This window comes from Motacilla alba, chromosome 2 (genome assembly GCF_015832195.1).
Source record: "Motacilla alba alba isolate MOTALB_02 chromosome 2, Motacilla_alba_V1.0_pri, whole genome shotgun sequence".
In the NCBI taxonomy this organism is placed as follows: domain Eukaryota; kingdom Metazoa; phylum Chordata; class Aves; order Passeriformes; family Motacillidae; genus Motacilla; species Motacilla alba.
The window spans coordinates 17114927-17129940 of NC_052017.1; the positions used below are offsets into that span (position 1 = coordinate 17114927).

General features: G+C 35.9%; 1 protein-coding gene across 8 annotated transcripts in view; it reads left to right on the forward strand.

Annotated features, from left to right (window-relative positions):
- Positions 1-15014, forward strand: part of ARHGAP21 (Rho GTPase activating protein 21) — a 114184-nt gene that overhangs the window by 67429 nt on the left and 31741 nt on the right. For 6 of the 8 annotated variants that reach the window (XM_038129636.1, XM_038129638.1, XM_038129637.1 and 3 more), the window contains 3 exons: positions 4-82; positions 5925-5979; positions 13869-13898. In XM_038129636.1, the coding sequence (XP_037985564.1) occupies positions 4-82; positions 5925-5979; positions 13869-13898 (164 nt within the window). The remainder of the gene's footprint in view (positions 1-3; positions 83-5924; positions 5980-13868; positions 13899-15014) is intronic. The other 2 variants (XM_038129643.1, XM_038129644.1) reach the window with 1 other exon arrangement.

The following is a 15014-nucleotide window of genomic DNA, read 5'->3' on the forward strand; positions in this document are numbered from 1 at the left end:
CAGGTGACAGAATTATAAAAGTCAACGGAGAAAGTGTTATTGGGAAGACCTATTCTCAAGTCATTGCTTTAATACAGAACAGGTAAGATAATAGTATTTTCACTATTTTAGTATATAATAGTATTAACATTATCAATTAAGTGTTATATTCTATATTATCATTATACTTAATATATACTGAGCATGAAATGACCACTTATGGTAGTTTTGAAAAGTCATCATATTACTAAATTTTCATTAACACACGCTCAGTTTTATTATTTCATTTTTCATATATTTGCTGATTGCTGAGAAAAGTTTGCAAACAGGTGTGCTGAATTGTACCACAGTCCTTTTATGGTTGGTACTTGTCCCAACACCAAGTGTTATAGAGGAAGTTTGAACTGAAAATAGACAGATTAGGTGTATATATACACGTGTCAACTGGAAAAAAAAGATTATAAAATCCACCTTGCTTATGAGAGCTAAGAACTCAAAGTCAGCGTATCTTGACGGAAAAATTTATGCTAGTTCACACCTGCAGAATATCTGCAGTAAATCTTTGCTTTCCTCTGTTTTGCAGCAAATTATGAACCTTGCACAGAGTTAAGAAAATACTAATATTTACTGCTCCTTCAACTCACAAGCACTTGTGAAATCATGTCTGTGTATGAGTCTAGATACTCTTCCATGCCTTATGTCTGCTGTCTTTTTTACAGTTTTCTTGGTGTCAATTTCTGTTCTATAACAACAAGTTTTCAATATAATAATGAGTTATGTGGCAAAAAGATGTATTATGATCAGCATGAAGGAATGTTTTCTAAGTTCATCTCACATGTCATATTTTTACTGGCTCGTCACGTGTTAAAACTTATGTATGCTTACTGTTTGGAGAAGGAGAAGTCAGATTCTGATCTTCCTATTTCAGTAAAGTCTTTATCCAGGATTTTCTTCAAAATGTGTCCATCTCGGGTGGTTTGTGTCTCTCTGGTTTTGTTTTGGATGTTTGCTGTTGTTGTTTTGGGTTGTCTTAAAAACAACAAAACTGTATTCAGAGAGATGTGATAGTCAAGGTAGACTGAAACATGTTTTGTGTTATTAAAGCTGTCTGTACAAGAGCTGGACAGATGGGCTTTTTTATTTCCTTCACTGGGCATAACACTAGTTATGCAATGTGTTTTTTTATTTTGTATTTTTACGAGCAGCACTATTAAACAATAGTGTATACCCAAGATACAGTGTATGCCCAACTATGTAGATCAGTCAATCAACACTCTTAATCCAAGAAGGAGACCAGTCACATCTTTGAGTGGCTTGTGTGGTCAGTGATTCCTAACTTTAGGTGTGCCTGTGAATTGAGTGTATTTTCAGTGAGTGTAGGTAGTGAGCTGTTCAGTAGGACTGAACCCCTGCCCACTGTGGGTGAACTGGGGACACCTGAACAAGGCCTTGTCAGTGGTTATCTAGTGCAGCCAGGAAGGGTGTAGCACACTGCTGCATCTGTCCCCCTGATTTCCATGAGGGCAGGGAGAATGAAGGGGTGCTATTGTTTGTTAGGAGAGAACAGTTTGTTTTCTCGAGCCAGATGTGTACATCACAGAAGATTGTAACAAAAGGTCATGTGTATCCTTGAGCATTTTATACAGCATATTCAACCCTCAGGAAGACTACAGCTGAACCTCTTAGGATAAACAGATAAATATTAATTCTGATCCATAAAGAGAGCTCAGACTCCTCATCAGGTGTATCTTGCAGCTTACAGACAGTACTTCTCATGTGACTGAAGAATCAGCTGTCATTCTTTGCTTGAAAACAGTATTTTTGAGCTCAGAGCAGTTTGGTCTGAACATAAGAAGTAAAAAACTTATGCTGCCATTTCATGTCAAATAAAATTGCATTATGGTGCATGCTGCTCTTGCATTAGCATTGCCACCTGGGCCAGACTGATGGTCTGTTATGCCATTATGCTCTATGATAATACACAGTAAAGATTTCTTTGAAGTCTGTGAAAACACTGAAACTACAGAGTGATTGAGTGGTCAGATAATACCAGCCCACTTTCTATAAATCCTTGATTCAGGAGGTTGCTGAACCGCAGGGTTTATCCTCATCGCTTGATTCAGTAATTCTTGATAGGTTGGCCTTGTGCAAATTCACTCTTGTATGTCTTCACATTAAAAACACCCAGTGATACTGTTTTTGCTGTGTTTTGGGTCTTACCTGATCTTTCATCCAGCACACCTTGGCTTCTTTAGTTGGCCTTGTGAAAGCAGCTTGCTGAAAGGCTTTTGAAAGGCTGAGTTGTCTGCTGAATTATTTTTTATGACTAAAGACAGTTTTCCTCATAGTCTTAATGTGTTGTATGTTGGTTTTCTAGACATTTTAATTGCTGTACTTCTATTGTTTTTAATTACTTATTCAAACATATTGATGACTGTAAATGCTTATTCTTTTGTCATTTTACTCATCTTCAGAGCAGTTTTTAAGGTTACAACACATTTCATCCTCTCTTCTCTCTAAAGAGAGAGCTTCCCCATTGCTCACTGTTCAGCTGTTTGCAATAAAACTCGGTGCAGGCTGGCAGATCTTTTTAGATTACTTCTGTGGCTCCATTTTTATGGATGCTTATTATTTTTCTAAAAAGTTGTTCAATTTTAGCTGCTTGTCTTCATTATATAATGCTGCAGACATTAGAATGTAGCTGCTTTAGATGAAATGATATCAGTATCTTCCAGTGGGACTTAAGGATGGGATATAATTCAGACATGCTGAACATTATTGTTCCCAGAAAAGTTTCAAGCTGTGTCTAGAATGTTTTCTATTTTCCTCTTCTTGGCGATAGCAAAAAAAATCTAAAGTTACACTATTTATTTCCTCTGGGAGATGAAAGGCACACCTCAGATGAGTTGCTAGAATTAACTACAGTCCTGTAAGATTAATCATGACTACACGTTTAACTCTATATTTCCTACTTTTTGCCCATAGTTGCTGGTTTGGTCCATTTTGGTCCATTAAGAAATTATTCTTAGCTGTTTACATATATAATCAACTTGGAGATATATTGATTGCTAATATAAGCTCTGTCAATTATTTATTATTCCAAATAAAAGAAGAAACAGATTCTGATTTGCAACTTACCTTCCCCCTCGCCTTTTTTTCTTAAACTGGGGAATTTGAATGATTGTCTATTCTGCTTGTTTCTCTTTTCAAACTGTTCTTGAAAGTGTTTGGATTACTCAGGAATGTATAGAGTTTAGCTACTGAATCTGTTTCATTAATACAAAATAATGCATGAGAAGATAGACTTTACCATTACTGCTTTAGTTTGATGACTTGGAATCAAGACATTTGAATTTAACTCTCAGAATGTGTAATTAAAGTAATTGGAATGATAAATACCTCTGAGAGTCCTGAGTACTGTGTCTGGAGCTCCAGTGTAGACTATCACTTTGTGTGGTGGTTCTTACTAACACTTTCTAGTTCACAATTTGCATTTACAGTATATTGTACAATAAACCAGAAATCTTGCTTAATGCTTTTTGTTTCTGATATAAGAATTAAAAAATATCCTGAGAGCATGTCTCAAAATATGAAGTAAGAACATCCAAATTGTCTCCAAAAGGTTCTTCAGGCAAACAGGAATAGAATAATTAAGTAGTTATTAGTTACATGTAAAACATTGTTTCTGAATGGAACCCTTTAGTCCTCTGAATGTCTTCTAAGAAGATGCTAATTGTGTAAATGGATTTAATCACTTTCTTAACAAGGGGGAGGAGGAGAAACATGCAAATTACTTCAGTGAGTATGGTTTGTTCTGTGTCAAATTATATTTTTTTTTATATAAAGAGGAAGAGGAGCAATGCTGTCATATTTTTGACATCCAAGGTCTTCATCCTGCAAGTAAGCAGTTGCCTGATCTGATTTTTACATACATGCTATCCATGTGTAGAACTGAAATCTGAACACTTTGTTAAAAATGCCTCAAGCTGTTCATGCATTCAGTCAGTATGGGAAATGCTATTGTAAGTGCACTTGAAGTCAATACTTCCTTGTTTCTTATAATTCAGTATTTTAAAATAATCTTCACAAGGCTTTTGAAGACTTACTTTTACCTAGATATGTGGGGACTTTAAAAAAAAAGGCAACTTAAATCACTGCTGATCTTCAGTTTTAAGACTGAAGTAATTTTACACTGCTTGGAGAACACTCTTTTCCAAAATGAATAGTGGTTTAAAAAGATTGTGAAACCAAATACCCTTAGTCTGCTTTTGGAAATCAGCCTTACCTCTGTGGTTGCTAGAAAATGGAAAAGGAACCACAAAATAGAAACATTTTTCATATAAGAAAGCATAATAAATCACACATTACATTTTGAGAAGATGGCTTTCTATTCTGCACAAATAAACTGAAGTCCCTTCTCACTGCTTTCATAGGCTGATCAGTGTGCCCTGTAGTTGGGCCAGTCTGTAGGAAAGACATTCTGTGCTGTTCTTGTGAGCCAGCGAAGGCTTCCTAAAGATAAGGAAAGCCCCATATCTCTCCTGAAGAAGGCACCAAGGTTGTCACCATGGGAACATGGTGAAAGAGAGAAAGTTAAGAGGTACGGACTCTAGCTGGCTCACAGAATGACGTTGCTCCTTGTCCACCTATTAAGAACTTTGTTTCTTTTCTACTACCAATGGGCAATGTATGTATGTGTTAAGTAAATGTAAATATCTTGGAGAACTATAAAAGTAAGCAGTTACTCTAATAAACGCCCTTTATGAACCCTTCTGATGGAGTCGTGGTACTTGCGCTGTGTCGCCCTGTATAGCGACATCAGTCTTTGTGCTGGTTTTTGTGTTTCCTCACCTAATGCAGTGTACTAAACAGTGCAGATGAGCTGATTTCTGAGATAGCCGCTTAGGTTGCATTGATACTTACGCTGATACTGGTCAGGTTTTTTTAAATATCCTTTTAAAATTCTTACATGTGAGATTTCTAAGTAACAGTCACAGTAACTTCATTTTGGTTTTTTGGCCTTGTTATAATAGGCTGTACGTTAGTCTTTTGCAGTGCAGCCCTTTTCTGTACCTGTTCCACTTCACATTTAATCAATGTGAACAGATTATTCCATTATCTCAGATGAGATAATAAATTCACCTATTCTGTATCCAATGTTGCAAGCATATGCTTCTCTCTTGCTTGTGAAATTACCTAATTTCTGGTAGATACCAACTGTGGATTTCACTGTTTTTAAAATATTTGACTGGGTAGCTGGTACATTGTACATTTGATGTCCTGATTTTTCTTGTGTTTGAGTCACTCTGATAGTACTATTCAGATTCCTGGATCTTTATGGCGCTGCTGTTTGTGGTTTCAGCAGGTCAGATTACAAATGCAGCACTTAGAAATAGCAACTGTTTTTCATCTGTATTTCAGATACGATCTGAATGACTGTTTAAGTTGATCCTGCTAGGAGGTGATTGGAGTGGAAATGTGTAGGTCAATACTGGCCGTGGTATTGCTCCTCTTTTCAAATGAGATGGTGATTATGATGTCACCACAGCAATTTTAAAAAGTGCTATGAAACTTTGGTTTTAAATTGAAGAAAGAGGAAAGTTTTAGCTTTTATTCACAGATCTGTCACATTGTTTTGTCCAAGAAGCTCTAAACAAGTAGTGTACCTTAGGACTTAAAGAAAAAAAAAATGGTAAATAAAACTACCCAAACCAGTGTGTTGGCTCAATAAACTGGCTCAGTCAGATTTTTCTTCTACTCTTCTTTTCTAAGATTCTAGAGGAAATCAGTGTTTATTTTTGTTGTGTCAGGTGTTTGTCATAATAGCTGAGTGTTGGAGTTTTTGAAGAGTTTTCCTCTATGGAAGTAAATGGATTATCTTTGCAATAAGAATTGAAAATCTCTGAAAGCTTATCTGTGATTCTTTTTTTCCCCATGTCTTTCAGTGACAGCGTATTGGAACTTAGTGTTATGCCAAAAGATGAGGACATCCTTCAATTGGTATGTTTATGAAACTTCTGTTCAGAGAGTATATTACTTAACAAAAATGTTCTGTTGTTCGTTACAAAGCCTTTGAAGTGTGCTATCAGCAAGTAATTAGAGTTAATATTTATCTCTTTGTAACTTCTTAGATATTTTCCTACCTTGTTGCTGTGCCTGAAATTTCAGGGGAATCTAAATGTACGGAGTACTGTCTTCATATGATATTTCTAGCATGTTAAAAAATACATCTTGTTCATATTTTTACTGTAATTTGGATGCATTTAATTGTGTTAGAATTTATTCATCAGATTGCTTCCTTTAACTAGATTTTCTAGTTCTAAAGAATTTGAATTTAAAAACTAGCATATGAAGCCTTTGTTAATAACTCAGTAATTGTGAGTGGACTAAGAAGTATGATGAATTGGCCAAAGGTTATTACCAAATTTTTAAATTGTGACTGCTGTAAATGTTTTGTTGCACTAGTGCCTATTTGTTCTTGATTTTAATTGAGGTCCTGCATGTATAGTAAGATAATTCATCTCCTGTTTAGTGTCTCTAAGTCCAAAAGAGCGTTGAATAATACATGATACGTAAGCGCATATTGTGAAGAATCAAAATAACACCTAGTGTATTGATAAGCTCTAGTTTATTTTTAATTGGAAATGGAGGAGAGGAGATGACGACAAGCAGGGTAGATTTTCTTGTTAGTAGTTGGAAATGTGTATTTTCTAATCCACACAGAAGTAGTAAGATGACTTGGTGCTAAGAAAAACCTATGGGTAGCTGTTTTCCATTATTACAGACCAAATTAAGGGATAAAGGAAAAAACAAAAAGACTTTGTTTGGCCTTCAAGTGAAGGTAGAAGCTAGTACAGGAGCTCTCCAGCTAGGACAACAAGCCAAGGTTTTTAGAATAGAAGTGATATTTTGAGAACATTTGATGAAGACATATTTCAGTAATCCAAGGCAGATGATGTTGGGGGCAGGATGTGAGTTTTGATTGCATGAATAAGTTGGGGTGTTTTTTGGTGGCTGGTTTTTTGGTTGGTTTGTTTGTTTTTTAATTGGAACTGTGAATACGTATAAATGCAGGAATAATAGTAGCATTTAAATTATCTGAATGTCCTATGCATCTAATGCAGTCTTATAGCCATAATAGTGTAAGAATCTGGACAAGGCAGGAGTTGTAGTTTTGAAGTTAAACATTTTGTATTTGTCTGGATGAAAAGGTCTTAAACACATCAGCTCTCTCCTGGCAAAACACAAAGTGCAAACTTCAGGTAAAGTAGACATGAAAAATAATGGGTTGTATATAACTTGTTATATCAACAGGTGAGATGGGGGCAGAGGGTAAAAAAGGGTGATTGTTGCCATTACAGGTTAGGAAAGGATATTAACAAGAAGAAAATAAGGTCATTCTCCTTGAGAAGATTGAGTGGTAAAGGAAAGAGGAAAATACCTGACTGTGGAAGTTCTAGGAAAAGATTGGATATATGAAAAATCTTGAGGTGTCATTATACAAAAGGTCCTTCTGAGTTTTCAGATGTGATAGGAGTTGTGAGTTTTGTATGTGAGGTTGCTCTCTTGAAGATAGAAAGAGGATTAGGTTTGATAGGTAAAGTCATAATTTTGCAAAAAATGCTTTACATTGATCCTGTAGCTTGTGTGAGTTCCTTCAGTTGTTCACTGTTGGGGTGAGTCACCTCGATACAGAAGGATTTTATGCTACTGTTTGCTAAGATGCATTTGTTTGGGATAAAGTGAACTTGCCCTTGAGGGCTGCCAGTTGCACATAGCATTTTCCAGAGGAAAGCCATGGAGGCACAGGTGTTTCCTGTATCCATAAGGCTGAGCACTGGGTGTACTTGGGCCTATAGGAAATGACCTCTGATAGCAGCAGTTTGTTCATTCAGTCCTGTCACAGGACACTTCAGTATATATGTTTCCAAGTGTCAGTCTTTGATGGCTGAGCTGCAACTTGTGGAGAAAAAGATGATAAACTTGAATTGCATCTTACAACAGAGTCTGTCAGTTGTGGCCTGTAATTGTATCTGTTTTAGCCCACAACAAAGGAGGAAAGATTTTGGCACTTCTAAAATAATTTTCAATCTTTTGAGACAGTACATTCTCAGTAACTTCAGTAAAATGAAGACTCTGTACAATTCCTCTGAATTATAATAGAGGAAAAACACCTGAAGTTGTGTTATATAAGCTATTAGAGAATGTTAAATAACTTAGTTTTCTGTGACATATGTCACTGTAAATGTCTTCAAATAGTGTTGCTCCTTGTAAATTGGTGTTAAATACCAGTATGCTGTAAAAATAGCAAAACTCCAAGCACTACTGGATATTGTAGTATGAGCTAACAAGTGGTATATCTAGTGCAAAGAGGATGGAATAGTTTCATTATATTCAGGAACGATGCTGGTTGTGCTGAATGTTATAGTACTTGGCAGTCTACTCCATGTGCTCATGACTGAGGGCTAGAAACACAGTTGCTTGTTTCTATCCTTAGTTTGCTATTTATAAACCTTGAGTTTAGTCTTCAGAAATATCCATATATGTCTGTGAACCTCTTGGTATATGGAATTTCCATAAAACAGGGCTTCAAATCCATTCATCAGTAGTAACAATGAAGTGGTCCAATCCCCAGGCCATTTGCTCTCTGAGGCATATGAACAGTGCTTACTTGGAAGGGAATTACATGTGAAATCCTGCCATTAGTGAAACCAATGTCACTCGTGTTTGTTTGCTTGTATGATTGAAAATGTCACTTTGTGGAGGGGGAAAAGGATATTTAAAGCATCTATATCCATCACAAAATCTTGAACTCTTGATAGCTGTGTATGTGTTGGTTTTTTTCATGCTCCTCCTCAAATTTATGATAAATTTACTTATATTTATCAAAAGATACTGTTTTGAAACATTTTTAGGTATATGACCATTTTTAAACTAGGAAGAGGAGGATTATTTTTATGTCATGTTATCCTTGGTGTTTCAGATTTGATGCATCTATATGCAATTTCTGTAGCATTCTTAACCTTTTTTGACAGAATTTTGGCATCTTGTAGGTTTTAGTACTGCTGACTTCATGCAAATGAGAAGACACATTTAGGTCAACTACAAATAGTTCATATTTCTCAAGTGTATTCAATGAAATTGTTGCTGTTTTGTAGCCTTTGGATAACAAGTTTAATACTAAAATACTGTTTAAACTTTGACAGCTTTCCAGTTGTTCAAAAGTTTTTTGTGCTATGTGGAAAATAATGAATGTAAAGATGCTCCATAGAGTAAATTGTGTTTTCTAAGCCTATTTACAGGTGAGCATTATTATGTATTGTCAGTAGGCTTTGTTGTGTCTAGCATGTCCTCTGTATGCAGGATTTTTGGACCACTTTTTCATGTTGGAATGTACTTAATTCCTTGTGTATGCAAAAAGAATACAGCCTTCAAGTTACTGATTTTCTAAGTACCAGGTACTTAAAAATACCACTCTTTGAAAAATGGTATCTTTTATATGATCTGCATTGGAGCTGTTTATTTGGGAAGTACAAATCAACTATGTAATGCAGCATATTAATCATTATATATGATTCTTATTACAGATAAATATATGTAGATATTATTTTGTAGATGTGTGTAACTATATTGAGTATAAACATACATACTATAGGTAAGGTATCCTTTTTTTTTTTTTCACCATTCATTTTCTAGCACTTTTCTCACTGAAAAGTTCATCTTACCTAACTTCTAGCCTATCTCCAATCTAATTTCTAAAAAAACTTTTCCTTACAGGAATTGTACCTAAAGGTAAGAGGTTACTTCTGGTCTTAGGTGTTGTCACTGTTATATTTTATTAGTGTCCAAATCTGTTGAAATGTTCCTTAGCCTTCCAGAAGGAACTTGGCAGTTTCATTTACAGAAAGATGTTATTGAACATTCTGTGAATAATGGTAAAGGTGGAAATAAAAGGGGGCTGTTTACTACTGTGTTTTTGATAAATTTAGTTAAATCCTAATCTTTCCTCAGGATTACAGACCAATGAAGCTGCAGATCAGTAACTGAATGTTTACCACATTTGAACAGAAATGTTTCTTTTGTCATAGATAGTAGGGGAACCAAAAATCCTAGATGGGAATGACCAGGAAAATGAGTAAAAGTCAACTGAAGCACAGATTTTATTTTTTGTATTTCCTTCTTTCTAGTCAGGTGATACGGAAATTTCCAGTATATTGGAAGATTTGTACAGCAGAGAAGAGAGTGCTGCATTATCATTTCTGAACTTAGAGTTTTTGTGGGATTTGGTGGCACTCAAGGCCTTATAGTACCCTGAAATTTCCAGCTGTGCACCTGTAATTAAAACAAATTGAAAAAAAGAGGGAAAAAAACCCCTCTAACAACAGAAAAAAAAAAAAAAGCCAACAAAACCAATCAACCAAAAACCCCAACAAAAACAAAACCAAAAAAACCTTAAATAAGGAAATGTATCCTAGAGTTGTACATGCCCCAGTAACCTCGTGTCTCTGACCACAGGTCTGCCCACAGTTGGCTTCAATGTTAAAGACTGCCAGTTTAATTTTGTTTTTCTTCCTGCGACCATCCAGTTGCATCAGACCTAGTGGAGCAACATGGCAAACTGTGAAATACTTTCATTTGCTTTATCTTTTAATAAAGACACAGACATTTTTCTGGCTGTATTTCGTCCAGAGACTTGGAGCACTTTTTTACTTCCAGGTTTTGTGCTGAGTTACTGATGTGCACAGAGGTTAATATTAAAGCTGTGGCAGCAAGTACAATGGAAGGCAGGGTGTGGTGTGAAGACACAGTGACCTAGAAGAAGAGACTTAAATTTTGTTGTCAAACAATGCATGTTAGACAGTACCATTTGCATCAACCCTCCTAACCACAATTTAGGTTAGGAGGGTTACAAGGTTTACAAGAGAGTCTCTTACACAGCTTGTATTTGGAAATAAAACTTACTTGGCCTAAGGCATTAAATTTTGTATACTAAAAATGCACTGCCTTTAGGAAGAAAGGGTATGCATTTTTGTTTTTTTTTTTTTTCAAATAACATTATCTGACTATGATGTTGGGATGTCTCAGAGAGAAATGAAAGCACTTGAGCTGTATTACTAACATTCTTGTTAGAACAAACTGTAACTAGAAAATGTTTCCTTTTAAGAGAGCGGTGAACCTTTTCTGGTGTGCAGTTTCCATACTCATGATGACAGTGAGATTAGGTTAAGACCAGGGAAGAGAACAATTTACTAGTGAAGAAATAAAATCTGAAGCCAAACTGGTTGGAGAAGGAAAGAAGAATGCCTCAAGCTCAGTCTTGCAAGGAGTTGGGCATGTTAGTGTGTGATTCATCAAAATGCTTATCACCAATTTAGTGAATAGTTCTGTTGAAATTGTGTTGTTATTCATCCTGTAGTGAAGTGGAATGAAGCACACCCATCAGTGAAAGTAGGGCTGCATATTTTCATGGATTTGGGCTAGTGGGTGTAGGATATGGTCAGTTTGAGCTTTTGAAAGTACAGGGTTTCCCCGTGATTCTTTCCCAGAGGAATCCCCATGCATAAAATCGGGGGGGTAAAAGTGGGACCAAAGCCCTTCAGCTGAATTTTAAGTGGTTAATTAAGTACCTTGTAAAATTGTTTATTTGCTTAAAATGTATTTTGCCTGTCATGTGGCATTAATGTTTTTACCTTAGGAGTTAAACCCTTGGTGGTTCTACAAATTCACAGTAAGAAATTAATCCTTTACCACACAAGTTTGCAAACTTGGGGCAAACAAAACCAGATTGCAAGGTGGGAAGAAATGGTACCCAGTAACTAGAAACATGCTGAGTTCTTACTGTAAGAGCAGCAATTTTCTTCTAGTAGTTGTTGCAGAGCTGTTATCCGTCAGAGCAATTAATGTCACTATAAATTGCTGCATTTGTATGGTAGTCTTTTGAAACTGCCATTGTTTTGAGAAGGGGAAAAAGAGCTCGTAAAACATCTAGACTAATTTTTGGATCATGTTAGGACTTCTGAATAACTGCTGAGTATCCAGTTCTGGAAATGGAAATGGCTTGGCTGGTGTCTGAATCAGGAGCATCACTAATCTGGTTATTAAAAAACAATTTTTGTTCTCAAAGTTGTGAGCCTTTTTTTGTTTGGTCGATTTGGTTTTTGTTTTAGGACTGTAAACACTTAAAATTCAGCCATGCCCTAATGACATTTTTAGCAATGTGTCCTATTGCAATCACTTAGAGATTAAGGTAGCATTTTTCAAATGATTTACTGTTAGAGAAATTAAAGAGAGAGAGTAATACTCAAGCTGTGTTTTATGTGGTTGCAAAATAGGTTAAATATCAAAACAATGTATGAATGAATAAATACATTGGTCTTTTTCATATTTCTTAGTCTCTAAATCTCTTCTGAAAATATAATCACTTTGTGCTTAACGCACTTAAAATATTTCATTAATAAAAAGGCTGATAATACATCCTCCAGTGTGACATTTGCAGGACAGATCCATCAATTTCTTTGTAATTTGCATTATTATCTGTAGGCCCTTAATCAGAGTTATGAAACAAAGATATCAAATACTCTTTGTGGAAGTATAACAATCGTGTCTGTGAACTTCCTCTTTTTTGGAAGTATGCTCTGCTTTGTTTCAGTGCTTTTTTGGGTAGTGGGTGAAATGAGATTGAGAGGAGAAATACATTTTGCAGTAACTGTCTTAACACAGAACTGGCAGTCTGTCTGTCTGGATATACCTGCAGTCATGGAAACATAAGTTTTTGGGGAAGGAGAAAACCTAGCTGATCTCATTTGGAACCCTGTGGGAATGCTGTCTTCTGAAGGTGATATTTTAATACCTGTGATAAATTTTGTCAAGAGCTGAGAACTTATTTTTACACTCACTTGTCGTCTTTGGCTACAATCAGATCATACCAGCTTTGGAATTTAGCCTTTCTGCTGTCAAAGTCAATGAAGCATTGTTTGTCAGGGAAATGTTTTACAAAAACATAAATGGGGTATTTTCTCTTGTTGTAATGTGTGCACATCCCAGAGAAAGTGGGATATCAGCTGTTTTATCAGCTGTATAAATTGATAATTATTTTCTGATTAGGGGGCTGTATATGATGATTTTTGTTTGTCTTGCATGCCAGAAGGATCTTGCTCAATCTGTTTTTGAGTCTTCAGCATCCGTTCAGATTTTTTAAATGTAATTCTTCAGCCCATCAAGATCTTAAATAGCCATTTATTTAAAGGTTTAGAAATATTTATCTTCATACTTTCCTTCCCCCCTTAAATGTGTCAGTGGAAGCCTGTCCTGATTTTTTTTACTATGAGTGGAGGTAAAAAAATTACAAATCACATGAGGGGAGTATTTCTGCAGCATCATTCCTCTAATTTCAGATGTACAGCCTGAAAGCAGCTGCAGTCAGCTGACAGTTCATGGTCATGTTCGGATATACGTGAGGAAGGGGCGTGCTGTTTTAAGTGCATAATAAAGCCGTTGTTTCGTCACCAGGAAGCAGGGATGGATGGTAGCAGCCCAGGGAAATGAGAGACAGTGATGTTGCTGTAGTGGAAGGGAAATCTCATTGCACGGAGCCAGAGCTCTCTGCAGGCAGCTGTAGGGATGCACAAGGCAAAATGGCACAGACGTATTTTGCTTTCTGTAAAGGTACAGGATAAATGTAAGGAGCAGATTAAAGCCTGAGATGGACATGCTCACAAGGAGGGTGAAGTTATTTTTTATGCTCTACTGCCCTTTATGTCTGTTGGTACCTTCCAGTGAAATCAGTGTAGCTGTATTTTTAGCTTGCTATGGTCAACATCAATATGACAAGATAATTCTGTCTTTACATCTGTAAGCAGTTTTTACTGTGTTTTCCTGTTTTCTGCCAGCTGCAGTTTACAAAGGATGTCACAGCACTGGTAAGAAATGTACAGTAGCCATTTCTCTGATGGTTTTGTAAGGCATGTTTTCCTTAATGATTTGTGAGAAGCAAGAATATGAAACAGCAAGTTTGGTAATGAGCTAGATAGTCAGAGCTGAATTTTCTTCATAATGCTGATCTCTTGATTTGTGGTTTATGCCTGTGTTATTTGGTCTGTTTTTTCTCAGTGTGCTTTAATATTTTGCACTTCACTAATGCTCGGTGTAACATTGCAGCAGTATTGTAAATGCCTCGCCCTCCTCTCTACTTTGCTCTGTGTTAATTTTATGGCTGCACTTGGGCTTTTATAACTGTCTGCTGTTAAGGCAGAGCTCATTGATATACTGGAATTGAGCATGTTATGGTTTGAACAGGAAATGCTGTGATATGATAGCACTCCTAAATGTATAAAAGCCCTGAGAAATTATTTTAATCTTCTGTTACATTAGCAGGCTCTGCATTGGCTCTTTATTTCATTATGTTCAAACTGAACAAAGTCATGCTGAAGTTTTTCAATAATAGAATATTGTTTAAGTATGCTGTATGCTTCTCATCGATATATTATTTTGAATGTTCTGTTAATTTCACAATGACAAATGCTACTTTCAGAAATGCTGCAGAAATGTACTAAGTATAATATAACCATTTTTTTCTTCGGAGTCAGGTTGTTATGCATGGAGATGCAAAGGAAATTAGAGATTTCAGTTTGGGTTTCAATAGTGCATGGGCAGTGGTGAATATGAATTTTCATACTATTTTTACCTCAAAGTTAAAAATTTTAAATATCATTAATATTTTTGCAGTAAAATTTGTGTACCATGTACTTGCTGTATCCTGTAAAATATAAGATGACTTACAGGGTGTTGGTTCACAACAATATGTTACTGCTTCAATTTATTCATTATATGTTTAGGAACAGTAGCTTTTATGTAGAAGACATCTTAGAGGAGTGTGTGTGCATGTATATTTATTTGTCTGTACTTTTCATGTGTACTGCAATAAGTGAACAGAGTTATTTTATACCCTAAGTATATAGAGAATTTTCTAGTGCTAGTTATGCAGCATTTTAACCTATTGAGTCCTGTGAAATGCTAGTTTCCAGCAATGGGAAGCT